General features: G+C 40.9%; 1 protein-coding gene across 2 annotated transcripts in view; it reads left to right on the top strand.

Moving 5' to 3' along the window:
- Positions 1–226: 226 nt before the first annotated feature.
- LOC114657050 (uncharacterized) overlaps positions 227–27,070 on the top strand; it is a 32,708-nt gene continuing 5,864 nt past the window's right edge. The window contains exons 1-7 of one of the 2 annotated variants that reach the window (XM_028808791.2): positions 227–1,330; positions 10,756–10,910; positions 15,355–15,422; positions 17,240–17,514; positions 20,297–20,404; positions 22,340–22,486; positions 23,438–23,518. In XM_028808791.2, the coding sequence (XP_028664624.1) occupies positions 10,796–10,910; positions 15,355–15,422; positions 17,240–17,514; positions 20,297–20,404; positions 22,340–22,486; positions 23,438–23,518 (794 nt within the window). In that variant the 5' untranslated portion in view covers positions 227–1,330; positions 10,756–10,795. Of the gene's footprint in view, positions 1,436–10,755; positions 10,911–15,354; positions 15,423–17,239; positions 17,515–20,296; positions 20,405–22,339; positions 22,487–23,437; positions 23,519–27,070 lie in introns of both variants that reach the window. The other variant, XM_028808790.2, reaches the window with a different exon arrangement.

The raw sequence follows: 27,070 nt of genomic DNA, 5'->3' as shown, positions 1-27,070 counted from the left end.
ATGATATAATTGAAGGGTACCCACACAAAGTTCCACAGGGCACTTTTACAAGCAGCAAATGCATCAGTTGTTCCAAGAGCTGTTTAAATGCATATTCCACATCTGGATAAGGAAACAGCAGGATTGTTATTGCAATTTGAAATACCAGGAGATCCACAAAACGGTGATCACTAGTGAGAGTCAAGCAAATCAGACTAGACTGGGAAGATTCAACAGCCACTACGGCCCTAAGAGCTGGGCCTGGACTCACCAAACAGGTGACTCTGTCACATCCACCATAGCCGAGCCATACACTGGGGACTGCGAGGGACGTCACCAAAGAAGATGTTTAAATGACAGCTGCAGCCAAATGACAAAAAGCAGGCCAGAAGCAGTAAGACTGCTAAACTTTACTTAGACAACAGCAAAGAATGCACAAAAGCCTTAAAGGCATATACGATTTGTCATAAGAAGAAAAGAATGCAGAAGTAGTTTAAAAGCCTTTAAAAGTTCATCACAGTCTGTTTGCACACAAATGTGTAGCGGAGGCCGATAGCAGTAGGTTTCTATTACAGTATCTGTAGTTCCAAATGTTTCTTTTTTATTTCTTCGTTGCACCCACCCTAAGGCAACTCCAAAGTGTGCCGTTATAAGTGAGGGAGCCCCGTGCAGGTTTAACTCTCGCCTTGGCCTTCATTGTTGACCCGGGTGAACCTGTGCTGAAAAATGGAGATAGATAAAGATGCGTTGGACTGTACCGAGTTTCATTCAAAAACATTTTGCTCCTCTGTGCACTCCTCTCATTTGTCTTCGCTGTTTTAGCCCGTTTCTCTATTACTGAGATTAGCTTTCCATTCATTTTAAAATGGTAGAAATTAAAGACGAGTGACAAGGATCAGTGCTCGATTTACCAAACTCTCCGAGCACGCCTGCTTTGGCACTAATTTGTCCAAAACGCTCCCAATTTCTGACGAGCCGAACATCTTCACCCGCAGCCTCCCCGTCACGGCGTCTCCAAACTGGCGGCCAGCGGTGGGCGGGAGGCACGCGACACCTGGGCGCGCGCGCTCTCTCTCTCTCTGCCCCGCCCACTCTACGCTAGCTCGCCACTTCCGCTCGGCTGGGCAGACCGCGAAGGGAGCTTCACGAGAAAAAGCAGCGAAAGCCACCGGTAGGGAGGACGGCAGGTGAGGCTCGGTCGACCGTCCGTAGTGATGTGCCGTCTGGAGGCATCCGAACAGCTACCGCGTCCGCCCAGATGGCCCCGGCCAAAGCAAGGATCGTCACGTTGATGTGATCGCCGTGCTGGGGTTCTGCTTTTTTTGAGAAGCAGTAAACGACACGGCAGACGGTAAGAGACGCAGCTGGAGCCCCCTGCTAGAGCGCAAAGAGACGTGCGGTCGGACGACGGCCTTGTTTGGAACCGCATTTCGACTGGAGGAGTCCACTCGTAGAGGTATGGGGGTCGACCGATGTCGTGGGGTGGCGGGGGCTCGCAGAGAAACGGGACCGCCGGCACTTGACGTCCTGCACGGAGGTCAGAGGGAAAGGACACGGGCTGGGAAAACAGATGAGAGGTGGGCAGTGGGGGAAGGAGCTCGTGCTGTGGAAGCGAGCGGAGTTTGACGCTGATTTGAAATGTCAGCAAGATGTGAAACGGAGCAAAACATCCAGGATCCCGGCGTGTCCCGCAATGACAGTGTCGCTGGCTGCGTTTGTGCACCTTTAATAATAATAATACATTTTATTTAGACCATTTAAACCTGCCCGGCAGCTCGTAGCACTTGTGAAGTTGGCGTTTAATGCCGCGAGTGCCTTGCCGTTACGCTCGATTGTTTGTCCTTTACAGATTATCTTCTTCACTTTCACAGGTTTCTTTTGTCAGCGTCTGGGCACAGATTGACTCGGTGTTATCTGAAATTTGTAAATAGGGACAGGGGTCTCAAACTCACTTTGTGGAGGCCCATAGCGGCTACAGGTTTTCATTCCAGCCAGTTCTTAATTGGTAGCTAGTTACTAACATCAATGGGACACACTTTGCATTGCCAGGGCATATAATTGTAGCAAAATGGCAAAGCTAATGCAGTTGCCATTTTGCACCAGGGCAAGTTGCTGGAGTACCTCAAGGTCCAAAATTTTTTATTTAGTAATGTTTACATAAGATGACATAAAAGTTGCTATCTTAGTTGCACTCAATAACAGACAAAAATGAAATAAATAAAACCAAATGGGGTCAGGTGTAGTGTACCTACTGAGATGGTATCAAACATGCAGTGATCAAGACCAGACTACATAGGATGATACTAAGAGGAGATGATCCTCCGGTCAAAGCACTATCTCAGTAAACTGCTGAATAAGATCAATACCGAGTTTCACTAATCCACAGCTATAACGTGCTGCTACACATTCCTCTCAGTGTAAAGGGACAGAGCACAGGGGCTTATTTGTGGAAGGACACACACACACACACACACTCTCTCTAGATCAGGGGTGTCAAACTCCAGTCCTGGAGGGCCGCGGTGGCTGCAGGTTTTCATTCTAACCATCTTCTTAATTAGTGACCACTTCCACCCTTCCATCCATTTTCTAACCCGCTAAATCCGAACACAGGGTCACGGGGGTCTGCTGGAGCCAATCCCAGCCAACACAGGGCACAAGGCAGGAACCAATCCCGGGCAGGGTGTAGTCGCAGGGATGTGCAAAGTCATTCCTGGAGGGCCGCAGTGGCTGCAGGCTTTTGTTCCAACCCAATTGCTTAATAAGAAGCACTAATTGCTCTAGAAACACTTCTGCTTCATTTTAGTTATCTCCCTCGTTAAGATTTTGAACCCTTATTGCTTATTTAAGTCTTAAACAGCTGCATTCTTGGTTTTTAATTGCTCCTTATTAGCAATAAGATGCAAATGACAAAAGAAACCAGCAGTTATCCATTTTGCTTGTTACCCTTTACGTCTGTGTGTATTTATCATGCACTATTTGGTTTAATTAAATACTTGGAAGGAAAGAGAAGACAAAAAAGTCAAGCATTGAGAATTACCCATCCGTTTTACACTTCAAAATATTTGGATATCTTTAGAATGGAAAAAAAAATCTAGGATTTGAGAATGACTTGACATAGCAGAGTTAAAGCACTAAAAAGCCATGAAATGTAATTATTGGCAAGGATTGTTTTCTAATTAAACAACTGGGTTGGAATAAAAACCCGCGGCCACTGCGGCCCTCCAGGAATGGCTTTGCACACCCCTGGTAGTGACTACTTTCTGCTGCTAATTACTTTTAACTTGACTCAGGCCCTTTTAATTGTCTTTTTCTTTAATTAGCAGCCAAACAATAATGAGACACAACAAGCTGCCACATGACCAGCTCACCTGTGCCCATCATGCAATATCTGAAACTAAAGAAAGATGAAGGTCTCTGTAGGTTGATCTCTCAGGTCACTAAAACACGTTGACGATGTTCTTATGAAAAACAGAAAATCAACAGTTTTGGAAATGTCTGTTGTGGCTGAACGAGAGCAACAGCAAGCCATGGAATTAAGTAATGAGTTTAATTAACAGCAAGCATCGGCCTGTCATTAAGAGACTGGTTGGAGTTTGAAGCCCCAGTCTAAGCTGGGCATCTGTTGGTTCATTTCACGTCTCATTTCTGTTTGGCTGCCATTTAATGAGGAAACAAATCAATTCAGAGGTTTGAATCCTTCTAACAGGGCTATTAAAATGAAGGGGGAACAAAAGTGAATTAGCACTGAAAACTGGTCACTGATTAGGAAAAGGGTTAGAATGAAAACCTGCAGCCACTGCGGCCCACCAAGCCTGGAGTTTGACACCTGTGCTCTAGATCCTCCTTTGAGTTACAGAGAGACCATTACACTCCAGATGAATTCTACTAGCCCAGCGCTTCCCAAATTCCGTCCTGGGGACCCCCTATGGCTGCAGGTTTTTGTTCCCAGTAGATTCCTAATCAGTGACAACACCTGATAGCACTGATCTCATTTAATTAGCTTGTAATTGTTTTCTCTTATTCTACATTCATGCTTTTGCTATAGATTTAAATGCTTAATTCTTTTTTGTTGATTTCATTCTATTTTGCCCTTTCTCTGTGTGGTTTTTCCCCCTTTGCTGTTTCTTATTAATGACAATTAAATATGAGCAGAGCAGACACCCTGGCAAACAACACTGAATAATCAAAGGCTGTAGCTACTTTAGCGTCTGATCCACTGATTAGTAAATAATGAATTAAATAATTACAACACCTGGAAAAGTAGAATGAAAATACTGTTAAAAAGAAAAAAAGTACATAATTCCCATATAACTGATTGGTACATTTTAATGTTTTGGTTTTTTTTCCCCCTAAAATGAGTTTTCTATATTGATCCCAAAACATAGAACTTTGAAAATAACAGTTCACTTAATTAGCCCAGGAGTCCAATTAAAACCAGAAGCTGGTTGGAACAAAAACCTGCAGCCACAGGGGGTCCCCAGGACCAAGTTTGGGAAGCGCTGAACTGGAGTGCACCTCTCGCCGCCATTACACGACTGGGATTGGTGGACCTTTTGATACACTTGAAGTGAATTCGTTTATGATAACCAATGGCCAGACTAATGTAGCTTAACAATTGCAGTTGTTTTTTAAATAAGTTTACCAAACTGTCCAAACACGCCTTCCCCAGTTTCCCCATGACTCTACTCAGGTGACCTTTGGTGGTGTGTGCCTAGAGACCCTGGTTGTCAAGGGGCATTGGCATATGCAAAAAAAAAAAAGTAATGCTGGCATTTTTCTATTTATACCAGACACTCCTCCACACATATAAGTATGTGGTTATTCGTACATTTTATGCCCCCCAGATGTAAAGTTCAAATGGCTTAGTGTGTAATACCTACCTTGTTTTATTTTTATATGTGATGTTCATATAGGGGTGGTGCAGTGGTGCCTCGCAGTTAGGAGACCTGGGTTTGCTTGACGGGTCCATCCTATGTGGAGTTTGCATGTTCTCCCCGTGTCTGCGTGGGTTTCCTCCGGGTACTCCTGTTTCCTCCCACAGCCCAAAGACATGCAGGTTAGGTGCATTGGTGATTCTAAAATTGTCCCTAGTGTGTGCTTGGTGTATGTGCGCGCACTGCGGTGGGCTGGCGCCCTACCCAGGGTTTGTTTCCTGCCTTGCAGCCTGGGATTGGCTCCAGCAGACCCCCTTGACCCTATAGTTAGGATATAGCAGGTTGGATAATGGATGGATGCTCATATAGTGTAAGTATATACGTGTGTCACCCTGGAGCCTTTGGGGGTCTTAATCTAGTCTTGCATTAACTTTATTTTTCCAATTATGCAGACAATACAGAAGAGCTGATTCTTGTCTTTCATTATGTGCCCAGCTTTGCCTAATGTCTGAATTGATCCACAGTCACCAAAGCATATAAAATACCTGGTCATAGATGGGACGGTATCCATAAAGAATCTGTCATCGCAGTGCAAACTTCCTAGTAGAGCACAAGCTCTATATAAGACATGCTGTGAGACATCTCATGTTAGATCTGGAGGACACCCGTAACAATCTCTTCACAACATTCTGAAGCTGAGAGCATCTTTCAATGTGCACCTTTTAAACCGATGGCCAAATGTTTTTGTAATTAAGGACACAGACACCACGTCTTTTTACTGAAGATTATTGGTTAAATGTATGTTGATCTGTATTTGTCTATTTTATTACATTACACAATATAAATATGTCCATGCCTGGGTTGTCTTTTTCTGTGGCTTTGAGTTAAATATTTTAGTTTCAATATTAAGCTATCCTTCAGTTCAAATATTTTTTTTAATGTCATATTTGTGCTTTTTGATGTCCACAACTTTCTTTCTGATGCATGCGGAATTCAGTTTGTAACATTACCCACTGTACTAAGACAATTAAACCTGCTGACAAGGTGGTCTAAGTTAGTACACAACTTAATTTATTCCCCTTCTCCCACTCCCAGAAGCCCACTGCAACTGCACTTAGTCTTAGTCGTTTTCTGCTACTAGTCCACAGTTCTGGGGCACACTGCAGTACTGGCAAACCCAGCAGTTAGTATTGTTACCATAAATACGTTCTAAGACCAGACCAGCACAGGATCCTCCTGAGCTTGTAGCTCACTGCAGCAGACCCCATAGAAACAAGCCAGGTTAAAACTTACACAGAAATTCTAAAATATTGACATCTTTGTTAAATACTTCTGGCATGTTTTGGTGGACTGGTGACACTAAATTGGCCCTAGTGTGCATTTGGTGTGTGTGTGTTCAACCAGTGATGGACTGGCGCCTTGTCCTGGGTTTGTTCCTGCCTTGCGTCCTATGCTGGCTCCAGCTCCCCCCGTAACCTTTGTCTAGATTCATGTTGTTAGAAAATGACATGACGTGACATAACCTTAATACGTTACTCAGTTATTATAAAAGCCACAAAATATGATCCATAAGCTGAGTAACCTTCTACTAATTGGGAAAGTAGACGGAATGAAAACCTGCAGCCATTGAGGCCTTGTAGGAGTAGAGACTGAGAAGTGACGTGATTCCTTCAGACACTTTGTCAGCACATTAGAGTTGTTTTCACGCAGTGCAGGATGTCTCTTCTCGAAGACTGGCCACTTGATACCTTCACACCGGCCCCTCACCTAATTCACTCCTTTTTGTGCTGTTACCATTTTATAAGCCTGCCAGTGAGTATTTCATTTTTTTTTTTTTTTTTTATTAAAAAAATAGATAGCAATGTTAGTGGTATGGAAAATGTTTATAGTTGTGCTTTGGTGTTTAGTGTTAAGCAATATAGGTTAACAAAATAATATTCCATTTTTAGCCATTCTGGCGATAACAGGATTTTATACCAATGTTTTCTGAATTCATTTTAAGTAAGTGGAATTGTAAAACTTCTTGACTTGCTGACTGTAAGCCTTTAATGGTTTATTAAACTGAGCATGAAGATGGTGGTCTAGAGACAATAGCAGAGCTGACACCCACCAGTTGTTGGCCATTTTCTCTGTGGGGTTTGCTCCTTCTCCTTCAGTGTTTTGTGTGTTTTCTTCACTGTCCTGCGATTCTTCCTGCCTTGCACAGACCTGCATGTTCAATTTATTGGGAACCCTGAAATGGCCCGGTGTGATTGTACCCTTTAATAAAATGGTCGGTTCCACTCTTGTACCTAGCCCTGCCATTATACAATTCTGGCTCCTCTCCACCCTGTTTTGGAATAAGCAAGAGCTTGAAAGAGATGGATAAATTAACCTTTTGAGAGCAGAACATCCTGCTAACGTGCGTGACATTGAAGTTCTTAGTTAGAATCCTTTTAACATTGCAGGCTGTTTAGAGTTGCATCCACACCGCACTGAATGTTTTAGTCTGCTTCTCTGTTTTAATAAGTAGGAGGCCTAAATAAGCTGTGAAATATAAAATGATGTGCTTAGCAGATGTTGTTATCTAAAGTGGCCAACATAATCAAGTAAATCTCAGTGTAGGGGACTGTGTTGGAGCAAGTGTGACCGGACAAGATTAAAAAATTAATAATCACAAGTGAAGAGTTCTGAGCACAATACAAGCAAGTTGTCTCGTCAAAGCCATTATGAATTAGACAAAGATTTACAGAACAAGAGAAGAAACGCTTCTTCAACACATTGAGGGAGTCAGCAGTTTCAGTGTAGGTGAGCAGTCCTCTTACCAGCGAGGACCTACACATGAAAAGAGTCTGAATTGAGATATAATGCCATGCAGTGGTGACATCAGAAGCCATTCATTAACTAACCCTAACCTGAGAGTGCATGAACCTCGCAGGTGTCTCCATACATACACAGGAGGTCCTGACCCACTGACTACTCTGTAGGAGTAACGTGCCTGCCTTGGCATTAAATCTAATATGTGGTGGAGGTTGGGAATTACCAGTCAGTTTGGGTCATAAACTTAAATCGATTAAGTCTTTGATTATTCTACTGTGGTCCTTGTCTCTTCTTGTGTGTCCTGGTTGACAGAATCACTAGAGAGGTCTGGTTGTGCCTACTCTCAGTAGACAAGTTTGCCCATTTGTACAAAAACAAAAGCATAAAGTACTGAATAAAAATGTCATTTGGGGAAAAAGGGGGAACTGCGGCAGTATTTCAGGACAAGCAGTGCCCTGCAATTTTGACCTCATACTGTGGCTGACATTCAGTTTTCAGATCCGTCGAGTCTCCTCTGATGATGAGTTTGGTGGTTTTAACAACGGCCTTTGTACGTGTGTGTGTGTGTGTCAGCCATCGGCCTGGGTGCAGTTTTACTTCATCTATGCTGAAGAGTTTTTATAGCTAAATAATTAAGCCAGTGGTGCATTAGTGGCCTTATTTGAGCAGCACAGGTAGCTCCATGCAGTGGTAGGCTAACAAACAGAAGAGTCCTTGTTTAGTTTTTAAGTCTGTATTTATTTTTTTAGTTTTGTTTTCGTTGATAATCTTTTGTTGCACTTAATGATGTACTCAGTGTTATCTGTGGTATTTTGTACATGGGTGTGCCCGTGTTCTCGTAGGTGCCACCTTATTATATTGTTATATAACCTCTGCTTGGCTTTGGACTTGTTGAGTTACAGGGCTAAGCTGTGATGTTGCGTTTTGTAGAATGAAGCTCTGTTTGAATATAAATTTACATACAAACTTCAGTCACGATGGCTGCTGTGAATAGATGAATGAACAAGAATGTATCCTTACCACACGGGGTAAATAGTGCCAAGAACCTATCACAAAAATAATTCCCGGTACTTCCAATGGCCATTTTAATTTTGACCACTCTCCTGACATATATGCCTGTGTCTTCATTTTCATGGCTGTGTTAGTAAATGATGTGCCTAAATAGTTTGTTTACACACCACATTACATTTCAAGTTGATGTCATTTTACTGAACCCATGTAATCCAGTGTTAGGGTCAGCCGGAGACGGGCTTCTCCTAGAAGAATTTTTCACAAGTCTACAACTATTCCTAAACAGTGTAGTTCTGCACTGATGGGGCGTATTGATAAGGGGGATGAGGCAGATGAGGGGAGTCGGGTAGAGAACTCTGTTTCATGTTGGAAAGTGAATTGTCTGCATCTTAACATCCGCACAACCAAGGAACTGCTTACTGACTTTTGCTGCGCCACAGAGTCGCTATGTACGGAGTGGATGTAGAGGTGGTGCACTGTTACCACACTTGGGGGTCACATCAGTGTAGGGGTGGACTGGCCATGGAGCACAGAGGGACTACGGTGTATAAGAATGGGCAGAGCAGGCTCTTTTTCTTAGGAGACAATGTTCCTTTAATGTGAGTAGTGACTTCCTTCACACCCTCTAAAGCTCTGTGGTGGCCAGTGTTGTTATGTGGTGTGCTGGGCTGGTAACATCACTTCAAGAGAGGCCCACCAAATCAACAGTGAAGACAAAACTGACTACCATTATGAACAATGCTGCACATCCTCTATGACCGAGGACTTTCAGCCAATGAACCATTCAGCAAAAGGGTGGGAAACAACTGGGGCTCCTTCATGCCAACAGTAATACGCCTGTATAGCCCACCCAAACTTGAACCGTCACTGCCAAGTCAGAAGTTTTCTTTCTTTTTCAATTTTCTTCCTTTTTAGTAATTCTGGTGTGTGTTCAGACCAAAGTGTCTGTGTATATATTGATTTATCTAATTATTTTTGTAAAGAGGTATGGTATAAAACTCAGTTTCTCTCTTGTCACAAATAGTGTTCCATGTTCTCTAAGGAGTGCTTATGGGACTTTAGAAAAAGAAACATTCACAGATCTTGACTTTGCTAACGATTCTGTGATCTTCGCGGAGATAATGGCGGCTCTGATCGGGGCGCTCGAGAGACTGAGTGAGGGGCCTGAGTGACTGGGCTTGCGAGGGTCCTGATAAAAACCAACATCTGGACCTTTAATGACCTCTTGGGCACGTCTATCAGCAGTGTGTCTGTTTGCGGAGAGCGTGTCGACCTCGTCGTCAAGAGGTTTACTTACCTTGGCAGTGACATTCATGTCTCTGGTGACTCTTCCTATGAAGTCAGCAGATGGATTGGGAGAGCATGGGGAGTCATGAGGCCGCTGGAAAGGGGAGTGTGACACTCTTGCTATCTATGCAAAAGGACGAAGGTCCAAGTCTTTAGAGTCCTGGTGCTCCCTGTTTGTGAGACATGGACACTATACAGTGACCTGAGATGAAGGCTCCTTGGGTATCGCTGGTTTGACTTTGTGTTGCTTATGTCTTGAATGAGGCACATGACCTGCATTGTGAGGGAGCGTCAGTTACGGCACTATGGCCATGTGATGCGATTCCCCGAGGGTGATCCAGCTTGTAAGATCCTTATTGTTGGGGACCCAAGTGGCTGGACCAGGCCAAGGGGTCACCCACGTAACACCTGGCTGTGGCAGATAGAGGGTCATTTCCTGAGCATGGGACTGGACTGCATGTCTGCCTGGGGGGTTGCCAACTGGGATACTGAGTTGTTTCATTGTGTAGTGGGTGAGGCAACACGCTGTACCAGTGCCTGCTCCCCGACTTGACTTCTATCCAGTGCTCAGGCTGATGATAAACTTGGCACCAGTGCCTTGTAATTGTTTTTTTTTTTTCTTTTCCTTTTATTTATCTTTGAAGATGTTAACAGATATTGTAATTGTCCAGACTATTTTGAAACAAGCAATGCAAGTAAACATTAACAGAAGGAAGTAAGACTAGGCATATGTAATAACTGGAGGGCAGCAGAGAATGAGAGGCTCTCTGTTAATTGTGCTGCATACTTTTGTATTCTTCCACAGGGTGCCATAGAAAGAACCTGCTCCTGTGTCCCTACCAGATATGGACCTGCTTGGACTAGACAGTAAAATTGAGGGAATATTGGAAATCTGGAAGGTCAAAGATGAGGAGGGCACACAGAAGAACTCGGGAATGGAAGAGCCTTGGTGTCTGCCAGGTGAGAGCAGCTGCCCGAGGTTGTACACCTTTATAAACCTGGCTGTGTTCACAAATGGGATGATTTTATTACTTTAGTGAGCCATAAATTAACAGATTTCCTCCTTTGTCACCAAGTACAGTAATCCCTCCTCCATCACGGGGGTTGCGTTCCAGAGCCACCCGCGAAATAAGAAAATCCGCGAAGTAGAAACCATATGTTTATATGGTTATTTTTATATTGTCATGCTTGGGTCACAGATTTGCGCAGAAACACAGGAGGTTGTAGAGAGACAGGAATGTTATTCAAACACTGCAAACAAACATTTGTCTCTTTTTCAAAAGTTTAAACTGTGCTCCATGACAAGACAGAGATGACAGTTCCGTCTCACAATTAAAAGAATGCAAACATATCTTCCTCTTCAAAGGAGTGCGCGTCAGGAGCAGATCATGTCAGAGAGATAGAGAAGAGCAAACAAATCAATAGGGCTGTTTGGCTTTTAAGTATGCGAAGCACCGCGGCACAAAGCTGTTGAAGGCGGCAGCTCACACCCCCTCCGTCAGGAGCAGAGAGAGAGAGATTGAAAAACAAACTCTGTCTCTCTCTTATCAAAAATCAATACGTGCCCTTCGAGCTTTTAAGTATGGGAAGCACCGTGCAGCATGTCGTTTCAGGAAGCAGCTGCACAAAAGATAGCAACGTGAAGGTAATCTTTCAGCATTTTTAGACGAGCGTCCATATCGTCTAGGTGTGCGAACAGCCCCCCTGCTCAATCCCCCTACGTCTGGATCAGAGAAAGTCAGCGCAAGAGAGAGAGAAAAGTAAGCTGGGTAGCTTTTTCAGCCATCTGCCAATAGCGTCCCTTGTATGAAATCAACTTGGCAAACCAACTGAGGAAGCATGTACCAGAAATTAAAAGACCCATTGTCCACAGAAATCCGCGAACCAGCAAAAAATCAGCGATATATGATATATGCTTACATATAAAATCCGCAATGGAGTGAAGCCGCGAAAGGCGAAGCGCGATATAGCGAGGGATCACTGTACTAATAATTTGTAATTTGCTACTACTGATTTTAATACCTTACTTACTTACTGACATGATTAGCATTGCCCAGGTTAGGGGAATATGATTTCTATTCTTATGCTTTAAAGTTTTAGAAGGGTTATAGGTGATATTTCATGATGTGAAACTGAATGTTATTTTCTTTTTTACTTGAACATTTAATCTTTGTAAAAGCTGCAAGTTTTAAACACAGAAAGAGGATATGTTAGCAGACAGAAGGCAGAGACGTTAAACTGTCAAAAATTAAACTTTCTGCTGCAAAAGTGCAGTCTAGCAATATGAAAGATCAAAACTTGAATTGGTCAAATGGTTATTTTCTACATGAGTAAAAGCAAAGCCCTTAAACAATACCTTTTTAGATGTGGTCTGTCAAAATGACTGGACAGAGAGGGCCTAGGGGTTTCTTTAAAAAGCAAGCATCTTTAGAGGAACAGGAATGAAGAACACGGCCACCAAGAAGACCCATGGCATGAGTCACAGCCGTGTAACCTTCGACTGAACTGAACGACAGCTTCGTCTATGACAGTACCTGAAATATCCGTGTTGTATGGTGTCACCCCCATTTGCATTTGGCTTCTGCTTTCAGCATATTTTAGCATAATAATGGTAAAGACTATAATAACTATAGTATCTAAAAATGTCCAAGAGCTCCTCATGTTTTCTAACGTTTCTTCTCATAGCTTATTTCAACCCAAACAAACTGAATACGCTTGTTTTGCCTGAACATTTACAAAATGTTGGTGTTCACCGGTCGCATTTTGCATTAAAACATCACAAAAAATATTTAGTTCACCTGCAAGTGCATTTTGTATATCTGTATGCATTTTCTAGTGGATCTCACACCATTGAATTAAAACAAAAATGCTGTCGAAACAAAACAATGCAATTCCAAATCCACAGATATGACTTATTCAGTTGTCGTTTTGTCACATGTCACTGTGTCATTTTATTCACAGGTCCAGTTGCATGTGTGATGTGTTTTTTAGTTAGTCAGATGACTGGCACTGAGGTGGATGGTGGCGTGGAGCCCCTCAGGTTCACTCCTCTGGAGTCCTTTAAATGTTCGTCTGTCAGTCTTGGTCTCAACTTTGATTTCATGACATTCATGTCAGAGTCCCAGAGGTATGGAGACCCAAACAAAGCAGACCTTTTCAGAGCTGCTTGGTGAAGATTCTTATAGTCCCCTGGCTCTACTAAGCTCTAGAAGTGCTGAGAATGCTGTTGAGATTTTAACTACACATTATTTTGAAGGTTTACTAATATACTGCAAAATGTATAAAATCCAGCGTCTGTCTATCTGCATGTCTGTCCGCTTTTCACGAGAGAACTACTTCACAGATTTGGATCGGGTTTTTTTCAAGAATTTGCTTGATTTTACGACTTCTCTCATTTTGCTAAGTATCATAGTTCGCTTGAGACTGAGAAACATGCAATGGGCTAAGGGGAGGGGCCTTCCTTATTCACTTGCCAGCTTCGAGGCGTCTACCTTAACTCCACTTAGCTAGCAAACGAGAGAACAATTGAATTCAACTTTGTTTGATATTTAAAATAAAGTGTTACTGAGGTATTGATGAGTTTCAGTCCGGATATTCTCTTAAGTGTATGCCACATTGAAAAGAGAGATTGCAGTTCAGATTGTGGATAGTGATTTTGTGTTAAAAGGATCGTGATATGATTTTTTTGGAAAGATCGCCCACCCCTAATATGTAGGATTAATTAACCCTTTGGAAAGCTACTTGGAAAGGGGTGGTGAGCTATCAGTAGCTCGCAAGTGACGTATTGGAGACCCTGATCTAAATCTACCACCTGTTTGCCTTGTTACCCTATCTTGTCATGTGGAGTACAGAGAATAGGAGGAGAAATCCTCTAATAAGGAAAGTGAAGTACAGCAGCAGTTAACTTTGAGTGTAGAAAGGGCTGTAGTCACTAGGGTGGAAGTGTATTGCTGCTGTGTGCTGTGCTACGTCTCCTTTCAGGCCAGGTGAGTGCAAGGGTAAGAAAGCAGGAATTGGGGTGAAGGACATATGTGGGGGGTCTGAGTAACAAAAAATCTGTGTTTTAGAATAGGGTCACCCCAAAACCCTTCCATCATAAAACAGATTCATTTTGTCTCTTTGTAGGCTTCTGGCTCTTTGGACTATATACCAATTTCATATGAGTTCTGTAAGAAGCAATGGGAGCAAGTCAAAGCTGTCAGTAATTTGATATATTTATTACTAGCCGCCCCCCTGCAGCTCCACCTGCGTATTAGTGGAACAGGACAGTGAGGAGGGCCCCGCCAGGCTCCCCACTCCTGACGTCATGCCTCCCCTTCCCCTCAGCCCCGCCCCGGCTCTCTCAGTTTAGTGTGAATATATCGCTGCTGTAAGCAAACTCTGATTCTTAGTGTGATGAGAGAAGTCGCAGAATCAACCGGAATGTTCATGCAAATTATAGAAAAAAAAACCCAATCTAAATCCGCTAAGTAGTTCTCTCGTGAAAAGTGGACAGTGAGACAGATGTTGGATTTTATATATATATGGAGATGTATCTTTAAACAAGAATCTATTTTGGTAAGTTCAAAATTAAAAGTACACAGTAATGTAAAGTGTGACAGTTTTCCTAAAGCACTCAACTAGGAAATATAGATGGGAAATCTGAAATGGCCTAACATTTTAATGTCCTGTTTGCCAAGCCACAGTACTTACAAATCAGAAGTTGTGTGTTTTACTGTCCACTGTGTATAATGGAGCTACAGTATGAAGTTGATTGCCTTACAAGTTTTGTTTGTTCACATTCATGTATTGTTTTTGGTACCAAACATCTTTACTGTTGGGAGTAATGATGTGCTTGTGCCTTCATCCTTTTTGTTTTTAATTTAAGCCACCGTATTGTTGGGGCACTCATTCACCCGCATTAAATCCTGCTGGACCAGTTAAAAGTTGCCATATAGCCTCACGTGACCATCTTTTTTTCAGTTGTTTGGTTAATGTGGTCTTTTCTTAAATTACAGAGAGTTCAGCTTATTGCAGCCGCCTTCTTAGTATTTGCTGCAAATCTCTTCCCATCAGTATTGCACAGTCAACTCTTCTGTACTACGATGAGTGCTTCTTCATTGTTTTCCAGCTGAGCGATTTTTCTCTTTGCTCACATTACACAGAAGAACATTTATAGAAGCAATTTGGTTAAATGCATCTGTTGATGTTCTTCATTATGAAATGTTTTATATTGTGATATTTGAAGTGCTTTTACGGTTATTAATAGCATACATTGTAATATTTGAAAAATTGTCTGCAGTACTTTGTAGAATACTTTTTTAAACCTGTTACTTGCCATTGTTTTCTGTGAAAATTGATATTTAAAACTTTCATATTTAGAAAGTAGAAATGATTTACACTTAAATTTTACTGTTCCCTTTAGCTGAATGGAAAGTGAACAGTCTTCATGGAAATGAAGGCAAAGCCCAGCCAGAAGAAGCAGACGAATTGGTGAGCACCTCTTTGAAAGAGAAACTTGCTGCTGTCCCTTTATAAGCTGTACTCACTGCCCACAATGCATCGAAGGGTGACTTCATTTCTGGTGCCAGTATTATTTTTTCCTATGGTGTTAGAATGTTGTATCTTCATCAGATAATGTTGATGTCTAGCTCATAGTAATGGTCTTCCTCCAGTAGTTGTCTCTGTTTTGGTTCAGTTACAGCAGAGGACAGTAAAGTCTTCTTCACAAGCTTCAGTTTATCCTCAGGGAGGTACTAACATCATTAGGGCTTTCTTTTTTTTGTAGGGTGTAACAGATATTTTATAACTTGCTTTTTTTGCACTTTCTTTATTATTTTGTAACTAATACATTGAATATGCCTCTAGTTTATGAATCCTGTGTACACTGACCATGAAATATCTTGAAAGCCTATTCCACTGTCACTTATTTTTCTGCATTATGCCAATGTGGTATTTCTAATAGTGCACTGCTGTATTATAGTGCGATAAGGAGAACTCGCCAAGTTCATTATTGTATTGGTTTACTTTTACACACACACACACACACACATAGACACATACACACACAGGCTTTATCCACTTAAGCTCTGTTTATGGGTGAGGCCTACAGTGCCCTTCACTCCTTAGTACTCCACATAGGGACTCGCTGTATTCGACATGAATGGCACACGGCTTTCCCCAGATATAACCCAGACCTGAGTGCTGCTTTGGTCTCTAAGACTGTCCTGGACACATGAAGGCTGACACACCCTTTGGTTATATGTGTCTTACCAAACAATAATGTTTTACTTCTACAGTGCTCTGCTTATTTTGGGGGATCTCCCTCCGCCTGATAACCCTGTAAGAAAAGATAGCGTCCATCTCCCTAGCACCAGGTGCCTTTATTACTTCAGTCACTCTAGACATAAAGACAAAATATAGGATTTTAAAAGTCATGTTTTATTGTATTAAAGTAAAATAATACCAATAGAAGAAAATAGAATACAAAATGTAAATCGATAGCAAAGTCTGGATGTGTATTGTCTTAGAAAGCTTACTGAAAGTGTGCGGTAATGTCTAAATAGGATGGTGTCCTGTGTGACTTTTAGATTTAGCAGTCGGACCGATGCGTGACTTGTATTCTCGGTTATCTGGATTAAATGATATATCAGCCTTTGGAGGTCACTCTCGGCTCTCTTGGATGGGTTGTTGTGTTAAAATATTCTGGGCTTTGTGATGTCACACACATGATTGGCGGCTGTCCTGGTGATAGATGGCTCTGATCCTCGTACTTATCTGTGCAATCTCTTGATGTCTCCAGTTCTTTTACTAAGTTGTAAATTTTCTGCTCCATTTAAATGAAAAGTACCATTAATTATTTAGATTACAAGAAAGAAAGAACGCACAAATCTACTTTGGTCATAAATTATTGGTTATAAGAAAGAAATGGTAAAGATGAGTTAGCTAAATTTCCTCCAGAAGTCTGTTAGAAGTTCATTTAAGTCTGCTTGAGCAAAATTTGTAATTGCAGCTTCTTTTTAATGTCGTGTCTGTAGTCCCAAAATTTAGATTGTTCACCCCCCATCACAGCCTCCATTTGCTCAGACTTCTACTCTCTCATGTTCTAATGAGTATAACTTTCCTTCTGTGCCTACTGCAGGAGATTGAGCCATGTCTCCACATCTGCATGATTTAGACTTGTTCATGATTAGCACAGAATGAATTAATCTTTTTAAAAGTACTAAATAACTTGAAATTCCATCTGCCTTTCCATTTTTGTAGACTGTTAGTCTTTGCTGTTATCAGCTAATCTTCTTTACTTCTCATAGATCTCTTATTCATCGCATGAAGAATCGGATCTCTCTCCGTCCTCCAAAAGTGAAGACAGAAGGAATGATGAAAATGTATTGACGTCTTCAAGAGCACAAGCAGAAGTGGCAGAGAGGAAGCAAGAAAGATGCAGAGGACGACACTGGGAGAGTGAGAGCAATGGCTTGCAGAGTCTGGCAGCCCTAAAGGGAATGATTGAGCGAAAGAGAGAGGAAGAGCAACACATCCGAGAGGGGAGACAACGAGAGCGAAGGGAAAGCCTGCAGAGGGCTTGGTTTGTCCACCTTTCATGTTTCTTCTTACCCTGAGGCAGCAGTCCAAGTAAATTTGTCTCTGTATAGCCCTGCGTGAACACACATCCTACTTAGGACTCCTTGTGCCTTGCTGGATTTGTTCTTGCTTGATTCAAGCCAGAGCAGATTTCACAAAGCATAACTTTGATGTAACAGAAGAGGCAAATCATTGCGACAGCTTGCATTTCCTTCTGTTTTCTTCCAATCTGATATTCAGGCATAAATACAAAGCATATCTTGAATGTTATTACAATGAAATGGGTTTTCATTTACGTTCTTTGAAGGCTGGCCTGATGTTGAGTATTCTAATTCCATCCCTCACTGTTTTATGTTGTTCGCTTTTGTTTAATCAGTATATTTATTTGAAAACGTGTTTGTATTTGCAGTATAACCTGAAAACTTAGTGAACACTAGCATGTTAAATGACTAGCTCAGGGTCACAAAGTGCCGACCTCTTCAGCTGCAGTGTCATGCTTCTAGTTAAACTACAGTTTCTTGTTATATTATTATTTCAAGTGGCTCTTGTGTTCACATTATAGAGAAAATGCTGAAAGTGTGATTTATTTGGTGATACCCCCTTGATATCCTAGGCAGTGATTCTGTAGGTAACAAGACACTTTAAAATGACTGAAATAAGACAAGGGGTACTTCTGGACTTTTTTTTTTTTTTTTATTTCCCCAACCCTTCAGCTTTTTCCTTTTATCTAGGGATGCTTCGCTCAGGCTTTTCTACGGCAGATACCAGTTGCTGAACTGGCCGATTCCAATAGCCATTTTGTTTTTTGTTTTTTTATAAAGTCACTTTAATAATAATAAAAAAAAAAAGTTTTACACTAAGCTCCTGCGTGACCAGAGGAGTAGAGACCTTATGTTCTATATTAAACCAGCAAACCCCCGATTCTCGAAAGAATTGCAAATCCAAGAATGGCAATCACTTTCTGTTCCCTCCGATCTTTGTTGGGAAGAAAAATCATGGAGGGTGGGTGCGTCCTGGGAAAGTTCATTTAATTAAATAAATATCTTTGTACTAAAGCTGTTTCTTTTTGGAGCCGTGACTCATCTGGTTCTGGTGTTCATGTTTTTATCCATGCAGTCTCGTTTTTGTTTTTCTATGGCTGTGTTGTTCGCTAAAAGTCATTTGCTGACGGTGGCGGATTGGCGTGCTGAAGTGACCATGGTGGCGGATCCGGGCTTGGAGGGCTACATTACTAAACGAAGGTTGTATATGCAGTGGTGTGCGCATTCGCGTTCGGGTGGCGGTTGTATTGTGACCTGAAGTTTAGTTTACAGGTTGTGTTGTGGTGTTTGGGTGCCACCTACTGACTCTGGGAAGCCGCTGGGTTTGACTCTGGGGTGCTGAGGTGCAGCGCGCGTGCGCTTTCGGTGCCTCTGGCGTCCGTGCATATATACAACCTTCGCTTAGTAATATAGATGTTACTGTTAACTTTTTAATTTTTATAATTAAACTATAGATCCCAGGCATTACCTGTCCATTTTTAATTAACAAAATTATGCAGTACTTGTTTCTTACCAAAATGTATACTGAACATTGTACTGCGCCGTACAAACCTTCAAAAAAGGCCATAAATCTATCAAATGTTCCTAAGACGTTTTATCAAGAAGATCCAAAGCTCTCGTACTTAACAAGTTTACAACTGAAACAGACGCATTTTGCTGTTAGGCATACAAACCTTTTGTTTAGTGAGCAGCAATTTCAAATTCTTATTTCTTTTCTTTTTCTAATTAACCCTGACCAGCAGTGTTTGTTTTAATTAAAGGACAGAATAAAGAGGTCTGAAGTCATTAAAGTAGCTTTTGTTGTTGTTTGTCCTCCAGTCCTCTCTTTCTCAGTTCATTACTTTGCTTCCTTTAACGTAAAGGCTAATACTCTGCTCTTCTCACTCTCTGGTAAAGTCGGCCTTGCTGCTCTCTATTTACAGAATGTTCACAGCAAAAAATATTAAAAACGTGTGCTTGCTTCACTGCTGTAATATCTCACATAAAAGGAGCACTATGACTAAATCGCTGTAAAACTTAGAAAAGCAGGGGCTACAAAAATTGTTTTTTACTATTAGCCAATTTGCTGATCACCAGTTGAGTCTTTTGTTGTGAAAATCAGCCGATTTAGATGGGGGGACAATCGATCAGAGCACCACTACAAGTTTTATGCATGTTTCCCATTTTAATTTTAGATTTATATATACTAGCTGTTCCCCACGGCTTTGCCAACGTAGTAGTGAAACAGGACAAACTATAAAAAAAAAAAACTCAATAAACAAACTGGTATCGCTGGCTAAGAGGAGGCAAGGTACACTCCAAAACGTGGCAACAGGTAGACCGACTCGAATGGAGGCTGGCACGTGAGTGAGGTGGGCCCTGACCGGCTCCCCACTCCTGATGTCACGCTTCCCTCGGCCTGCAGTCTCTGTCTCGGATTAGCATAAATATATCGTTCCTGCATTCCAGATGTATAATTCTTTTATTTGTCTCTAGATTGTCTGTCTGAGTGAATTTTGGTGGAAATGAGTATGTTATTCCTTCCAAATGCTTTTATTTTAATGCTGCCAGTTGCCTGCAGGAATATTTTTTGCTTTTGGAAGCCATAATAAATGATGTGGCTCTTTACTACCAGATAAACAGGTTTATGCAATGTCTACCTCATGTTCTGAGTGCAAGTTAAAGCAGGTGTTCTGAATCTAAAATTCAAGTTTCTTTACTGCCAGGGGAGTGTTCTGTACTGACTCAACTATTTGTCATTTTCAGGACGCGAGAAGCAATGAGAAACTGCTCTCTCGAAGGATCCAATTTTCTGTGTGGTCCTGGAAAGGAAATGCATTCATTACAGACATCTTCCGAGAACTGGATCAGGGGGTATGACACCAGGAGTCTTCATTTTTTTTTCAGAAAGGGAGGAATGAGGCAGTAGACTTTTTTTCTCTTCCAACTATAAAACACGTCCTTTATTTCTTTTTTGGTTTCGCACGTGGACCTCAAGCAAGTTAAGTGACTTGCATAAATTTTCACGTTGAGTGAGTAGAGGAGATTCCAGTGCAGCACACTTGTATCATAAACAGTTTAAAATATCCTTCATAGTTGAAAGACAATTTTTATTTACCAGCCTTTTAATTACTGAAGTCAAACTGATTTAGTTGTGGTACGGTACTGGAGCTCGCTTGTATTCCAACGCAGGCACAGCTTTTTCTTTAGCATATGTCAATTAAAACAAATTATTAATTCTCCATAACCATCATTCTGAGTTAAAAGCTTTCATCCTACACCCAGTCAACAGTATGGAAATGGTACCTTGTCTGGAGGCATTTTAAGAAGCGGTTTACATTTACTTATTTGGCCGACTTTTTCTTTAACCAAGGTGACTTACGACATTTATGGTACAATTGTTACATTTCTTTTGCCTTTTTTTCTCAGTTGGAGTGCAAGCAGGTCAAGTGACTTGCTTAGGGTCACACAGTGTCAGTAGTGGGATTTGAAGACCAAAGCCTTAACCACTTCACCATACTGTCTGGTTTAGTGTATGTTTGTCACTATTCAGGGAGTGGATAGAGTGGTGGTGCACTCCTGCAAGTCCACCTCAATGACAGCTACAGTAGGACTGGTCTGACAACACAGAGGTACTACATGAGGAAGGGTAGCGCAGGCTCACTTTCCTTAGGAGGCTTGTGTTCTTTCACATCTTCTACAACTCTATGATGACCGATATGGTGTGGTGGGCTGGTAAGAGAGGACCACCAAATTAACAGGCTAATTCAAATGGCAGGCTCGGTTAGTGGACACACACTGGACCCGTAGGAGGTTGTAGCAAAGGAGAGAATGAAGGCAATGCTGAGTGCCATTATGAACGATGCTGCACATCCTCTCTCGGACACACCAACACTGAGGAATTTCAGTCAACAAATTATTCTGCAGAAGTGCGTCGGGAGATGTGACTGGGGCTCCTTTATAGCAAGAGCAGTACGCCTGTATAGCACCTCACTGGGACGGTCAAATCAGAAGTGGGTTTTTTTTTTTTTTTTTTTTCTTTCTTTTTAAATTTTTTTACTTTTTAGTCATTCTGGTTCAGACCATAGTAGTGTGTGTGGGGATATATTTATTTTATATCTCACCCCTGGAGATATTAATCTGTCTAATTGAAGTGAGATGACAGATCAGTTACATTTTTACTGTTTCCTTTTCTTTTCCATTCTCAGTGCTTTCAATACACTTTTTATCAATTGTCATTTTTGCCTTCAGGGTGCACTATTGTGATTTTTTTTTTTTTTTTTTTTTTTTGATTTTTTTTTTTTTTTTTGTCAGTCCCAGGCAGACCCTTTGCTGTGATTTGAAGTGTGCAGTGATCCTGCACCATTGGTAGTCATTCAAGACTTTCAGCAGCTGTAATTGATGTTTGGTTATGGCTTTTCAAAAATCAATGGTTTCATTCTTCTTTCCACACAAGTAGTCAGTGTAATTTATGATTTTGTTTTTTAAAGTAGAAAGTTGCATTCACATACTTGAGGTATTTCAGTTGCTGGGCTTTTGCTCTTACATTTTTGATGCACACCTTTTTTTAAATGATCAGCAATGAAAGCTTAAATTAGGTGTTGATGGTAATGTTAAAAAATAATACAGTGCAGTGTATTTAAGTTTTTTTGCACTAACTCTGTCTGAACTTGTGTTGTGTTATACAGTATTAGTATGCTATTAAAGTGCCACTGTCCTTGAAAGAAACAATTCCTTGTACGTTTGCATACTTGCCAAAATAAAGATGTTTCTTATTCTGATTCGGACTTGTTCATGTGGCCTTTCCAGATATCCTGCAGAGTGCATCGATGTCAGAGGTGCCGAGGAGAGCTCTTTGCAGAGCTTGGCAGCTCTGGACTGCATGATTAAACAGAAGGAGGAAGAGGAACAGCAAATACGAGATGAGAAGAGACAGCAGCGTTTGGATGCCCAGCCGTAAGTCTTAAAAGAGGCATTAATAACTTGGCTAAATGACAGTCTCTGTGGTAAAGATCACAAGTATTGTGTGTGTGTGTTCTGTTAATACATAATATGGCCTTTATTTTCATTTGTGTCAGCACTGAAATTAAATTGAAACTACAGTAGAAAATAGTAGACCAGCTTCATTAGAGAACATGCATTAAATAAAGAAACTCCTTTAAAGTTTATATTGGAGACACGATTGGCAAAATCCCCTGCTTCCTGATAGAAATGTGCATGGAAAAAAGAGCTTTTCTACTGTAAATCTGAATTTGCATTAATCTTTCTGAATCAAAGATTTGATTGCCTGCTATGAGTGAGAGATTTGACAGAAAGTCCTCTGGAGGAGAGAGCTAATGATAGATTGAAATACAGACTGTTCATTCCTAGGCTATCCTTACTATTTGTTTACCTCTTCATGATCTGTTCTGACGTAATTTCATGGCCATCTGAGCCAGCTTGCAATCAACAGTTAAGAATCTGACCAATCAAAACCTCTTTATAGCCAGAATATAACTTCTTCAAAGCAGACACCATGACTGCAGTAACCATTACTGATCTTTGACTCAAAGCTGCTCAGATTCCAGGCACATCCTTGACCATTTTTCTTTTGTTGAGGGCAGTTGATGACCAAAATAGAAATCCAAAATCGGCTTGCCACCTTCATTCAGATCTAGTAAGTCATCCCTTCCAGTAATTCTAATCCACGGAGTTTCATCACTCCTCATGGAAGTAGTGAAGCCTCCCAGTAGGCCTGTATAGTCTATAAATTGAACCTTTTCAAGAACTGCAATCCACTTGTTATCTGAATGTTAATTTGGTGTCAATACAATATTGTAGACATGTTAATATTAGTTTGTTATTCTACAGAACATGGAAATGGGAGATCATAAATTCTGTTTTCATCAGTTCTATCCTCTGTTTCAGTGATGTACGGATATCTGAGAGCAGTCCACATGTAGAGCACCGTCTGGCAGCCAGAGCACTCCATGATAATGGAACTGCCAGGTAAGTCTGGGTCAAAGTAAGAATCTCCTTAAGCTTTTACATCCCAGTGGCTGAGAACAAACAGATTCTGGGGCTCCATCTAGTTGGCTGTGATTGAGGTTATAATGAATGGAGGAGTTTTTAAGGAAGAACTTTCATCTTGATTTGTCACGGTATCTACACTCTTTATTTAAATATTTCTCTCTTAGATAATCCTGCATAAAGTTTAACGCCCATGAGTCTGAACATTTGTTAGCAAAAACACACACAGGGTATCTAAATGGCCAGCTATGCATGTTTCATAGTCTGATGTACAAGTGACACAATTACTTTGAATTATGTTGGGCGTTCTTTAACTTTGTAAAGTGATATTCTAAGTGGCAAGTATACACACAGATAAATAAGTTCTCTCTTTTTGCATTTGAATTATAAAAAGTTTTTAATGTTATAGACAAACTAAAATGGCTTTTGTTTAATTTTCAACCAAAAACAAAACCAAATGTAAATTTATAAGGATGTTTCTGAATAAAGTAGAAACTAAAACCTTTTCACATTCATGTTTAAGTGCTATTTAAAAGACACGTTATTGTGTGTGTGCGTGTAAAACCAATTGTGTTTGTAAAATTTGGAACATAAAAAAACTTTGAAATCTGAAGTGTCAATGGCATCTATACTAAATAATATGTTGAGGCCATAGTTCAATATAGCACTTCAACTAAAAAAATTGATGCACAGGTTAAAATGCAATTGCTAGGGCAACATAACCCCTGACTTGCAAAGTGTGATATGTTTAACGAAAAGCAAAAATTCTTCGGTCTTAATGATTACAAACCCATAATAATGTGAACATTTGAGCATGTGATTCTTTGGTGTTCCATCTTTGTTACACGTCTCTTCATGAACCCCATCAGTTACCATGCCAAGAGATCTTTGAAGATTCTGCTACATGGCTGTCTACTGCATCTTGCAATATTTAGACTTTCCGGGATGCCATCTCTGGATTTCAGTTTAGAATTTGACACAATTAAACCGGAACTTCTCCAAAGCAAACTCCTTAATATGAACTTAGACTGGTCAATAACTTTTGATTCAACTGTACCGCCCCAGAACACATAAAACTTCAATCTAACCTACCATATATACTCGCAGAAAGCTTTTCCCGTGGATAAGTCAGGACTTGATTTTCTGTATAGTTTCCAGTAATTTATAATGTTGGTTGTATAAGTCGAATGCAGAAAACTCACGCTATTGGTCCAAGGGATTCTGATATGCTAACTCCCACCTGAGAGAGTAACCACTGAGCACACGGCCTTTTCTTCTATGTGGGTGTGGCAATGCGCTGTATTGGCGTGTGCTTCTGACCTGTCTCTCTCTCGTGACCACACAGTAATAACCGAACTATTCCGAGGTGACATTTGCACTGTTTTGTGTTTTTTGTATCTCACACCTTCATACACCTTTATCGTAAGAGCATCTCATATCTATGATGGAGCATTCAATCAGAAGAAAATATGAAGCCGGATTTAAATTAAATGTTGTTGAAGTAGAGAAAAAAATTGGTAACTGCGCTGCTGCAACAAAATTTAATGCGTCTGAGAAACTGATGTGAGATTGGAGGAAGCAAGAAGATGTAAAGAAAAAAACTTAAGCGTCGCATTTTTGAACGGGCGTATCAGTCAGGTCTGATTTTGTGAATGATTTTTCGGGTTTCAAGACCCGACTTATACGTGAATATGTATGGATATCTATGTTTAAAGATCTACAGTATGTTGTAAGGACTGCTGTACAGTTCTGTATATTATTTTGTCACTTAGTGTATTCATTGCATATATGCGCAGTACAGTGTTGTTTGCTGCCATTGTTCAAAATGTTGTGGTGATGTTGTATATTGAATATTGTACTGTTGATTGTGTTTTGCTGTTTTGTACATTCAGCTATAACAATGAGGCAATACTACCTGTTGTTTGGTCATAACTCACAAGTGCAGGTTGAGTTAAAACATATTAACATTTTTTTCCTGAACTGAACATACGTTTCACTTCTGTGTCAACTCAGCCTGTCTCAGAATGTGGCCTGAACGCTACTCATGAATTTGTGGTTAACCATGTCTATGCTTCACGTTGCACATTTACTGTAGAAGACATCCATTCTACATTAGCACTACAACGCTGGCCCAGCACTGCATCTCACTGCCTGCAATGCACAGACCTTTTCAAGATGGAATTTTTACATTCTTCACATAAACACATTTTCCTTGTAAACCTTAATTCTTTTGGCCGACATGTGCTTGAAAGTCTGTTAAAGTCGATGGTAGTTTACACATCCAGTAAATCAGCAGCTCAAAAAATGGCTCAAAGCAAGATGTCCATTAGCAGACTAAGCCAGAGAAATGCATGCTGGGAGCTATGAAGAAAAGATTTTAGATTGTTTGCTGGACAGAGACAAGGAGGTTACAAAAAGGTTATTAAAATGAGATGCTGCATATTAAAGTATAACCTAGTAGAAATTTGCAGCTTTTTACATTTATTCATATAAATATTTACATTTACTTATTTGGCTGACGTCTTTATGGAAGGTAACTTGCACCATTTTTAATATAATTGGTTCCTTTGCTTTTTGTTTTTTTTTAATTGGAGCACAGGCAGGTCAAGCGACTTATCATAGCGGGATGAATGCACAGCCTTCGGGTTTATAGTCCAAAGCGTTAACAACTACACCGCACTGCCTCTGCTATAAATCTGACATCACTTATATTTTCTGTTCCATTTGAAGTAGAGAAAATGTAAAGGACTTCATTGAAATTACATTACGATACCTTGCATTTATTGTAGAATACCCTGAAGGCCTCACTTTCACATCACTGAACTGGTTCTCTTTTCCCACTTCATCCTGCACAAGGTGGGCTATAGCTGGTAAGTACTGTGGGAGCACAGGAACCAAAACACGGAGGCCTGTCTTCTGTATCTTTACACCGTTACACACTTTTAAATTTCTTCGTAACTGGTCAATTTAGACTTGTCCAACAAACTGTGTCTTCATAACTCTTACACAGTAGCTGGATGTCCTGCTGGAAAGTTGGTTATTTTGCTTTTGTCAAGGATATTTAATTAAAGGCATGCTGTTGAAGTGCACATCTCTGTATTGTAACGGTCTTCTAGCAGACAGTTAGTAGAATTTGTGTGCTTTACATTTGCACTTTACACAGAGCACATAAAGTCCAAGATAAGTGCAGAGGTTTTTTGAATGGCCTCCTGTAATCATTTAAGGAACATATCATAAGATGCTGCCACCTTTTTTAATTCTCTAAAATCATTTTGCTCAATTTAAGAGAGGCTTATGACCCAAAGTACATTCCTGTAATCTCTAGACACCTTATGGATACATAAAGCACTGCTGACCTTAAGTCACAGTTCAGGGGTGAGTCTTGTCAAAGTGAACCTTTTTAAGACAGTAGGAAATGTGTGGCGCCTGTCTGCTCGAGGCTGATTCAGAGTAACTACCGGCGAGCAGGCGACGTTCGGCTTGATAGATGCAGACGTCTCTCCAGGTAAGTTGCATCTGACTGTGAAGAGT

This window comes from Erpetoichthys calabaricus, chromosome 9, assembly GCF_900747795.2.
Source record: "Erpetoichthys calabaricus chromosome 9, fErpCal1.3, whole genome shotgun sequence".
In the NCBI taxonomy this organism is placed as follows: domain Eukaryota; kingdom Metazoa; phylum Chordata; class Cladistia; order Polypteriformes; family Polypteridae; genus Erpetoichthys; species Erpetoichthys calabaricus.
Note: the sequence above shows the minus strand (reverse complement) of the source record. Positions and strands in the feature narration are given on the sequence as shown.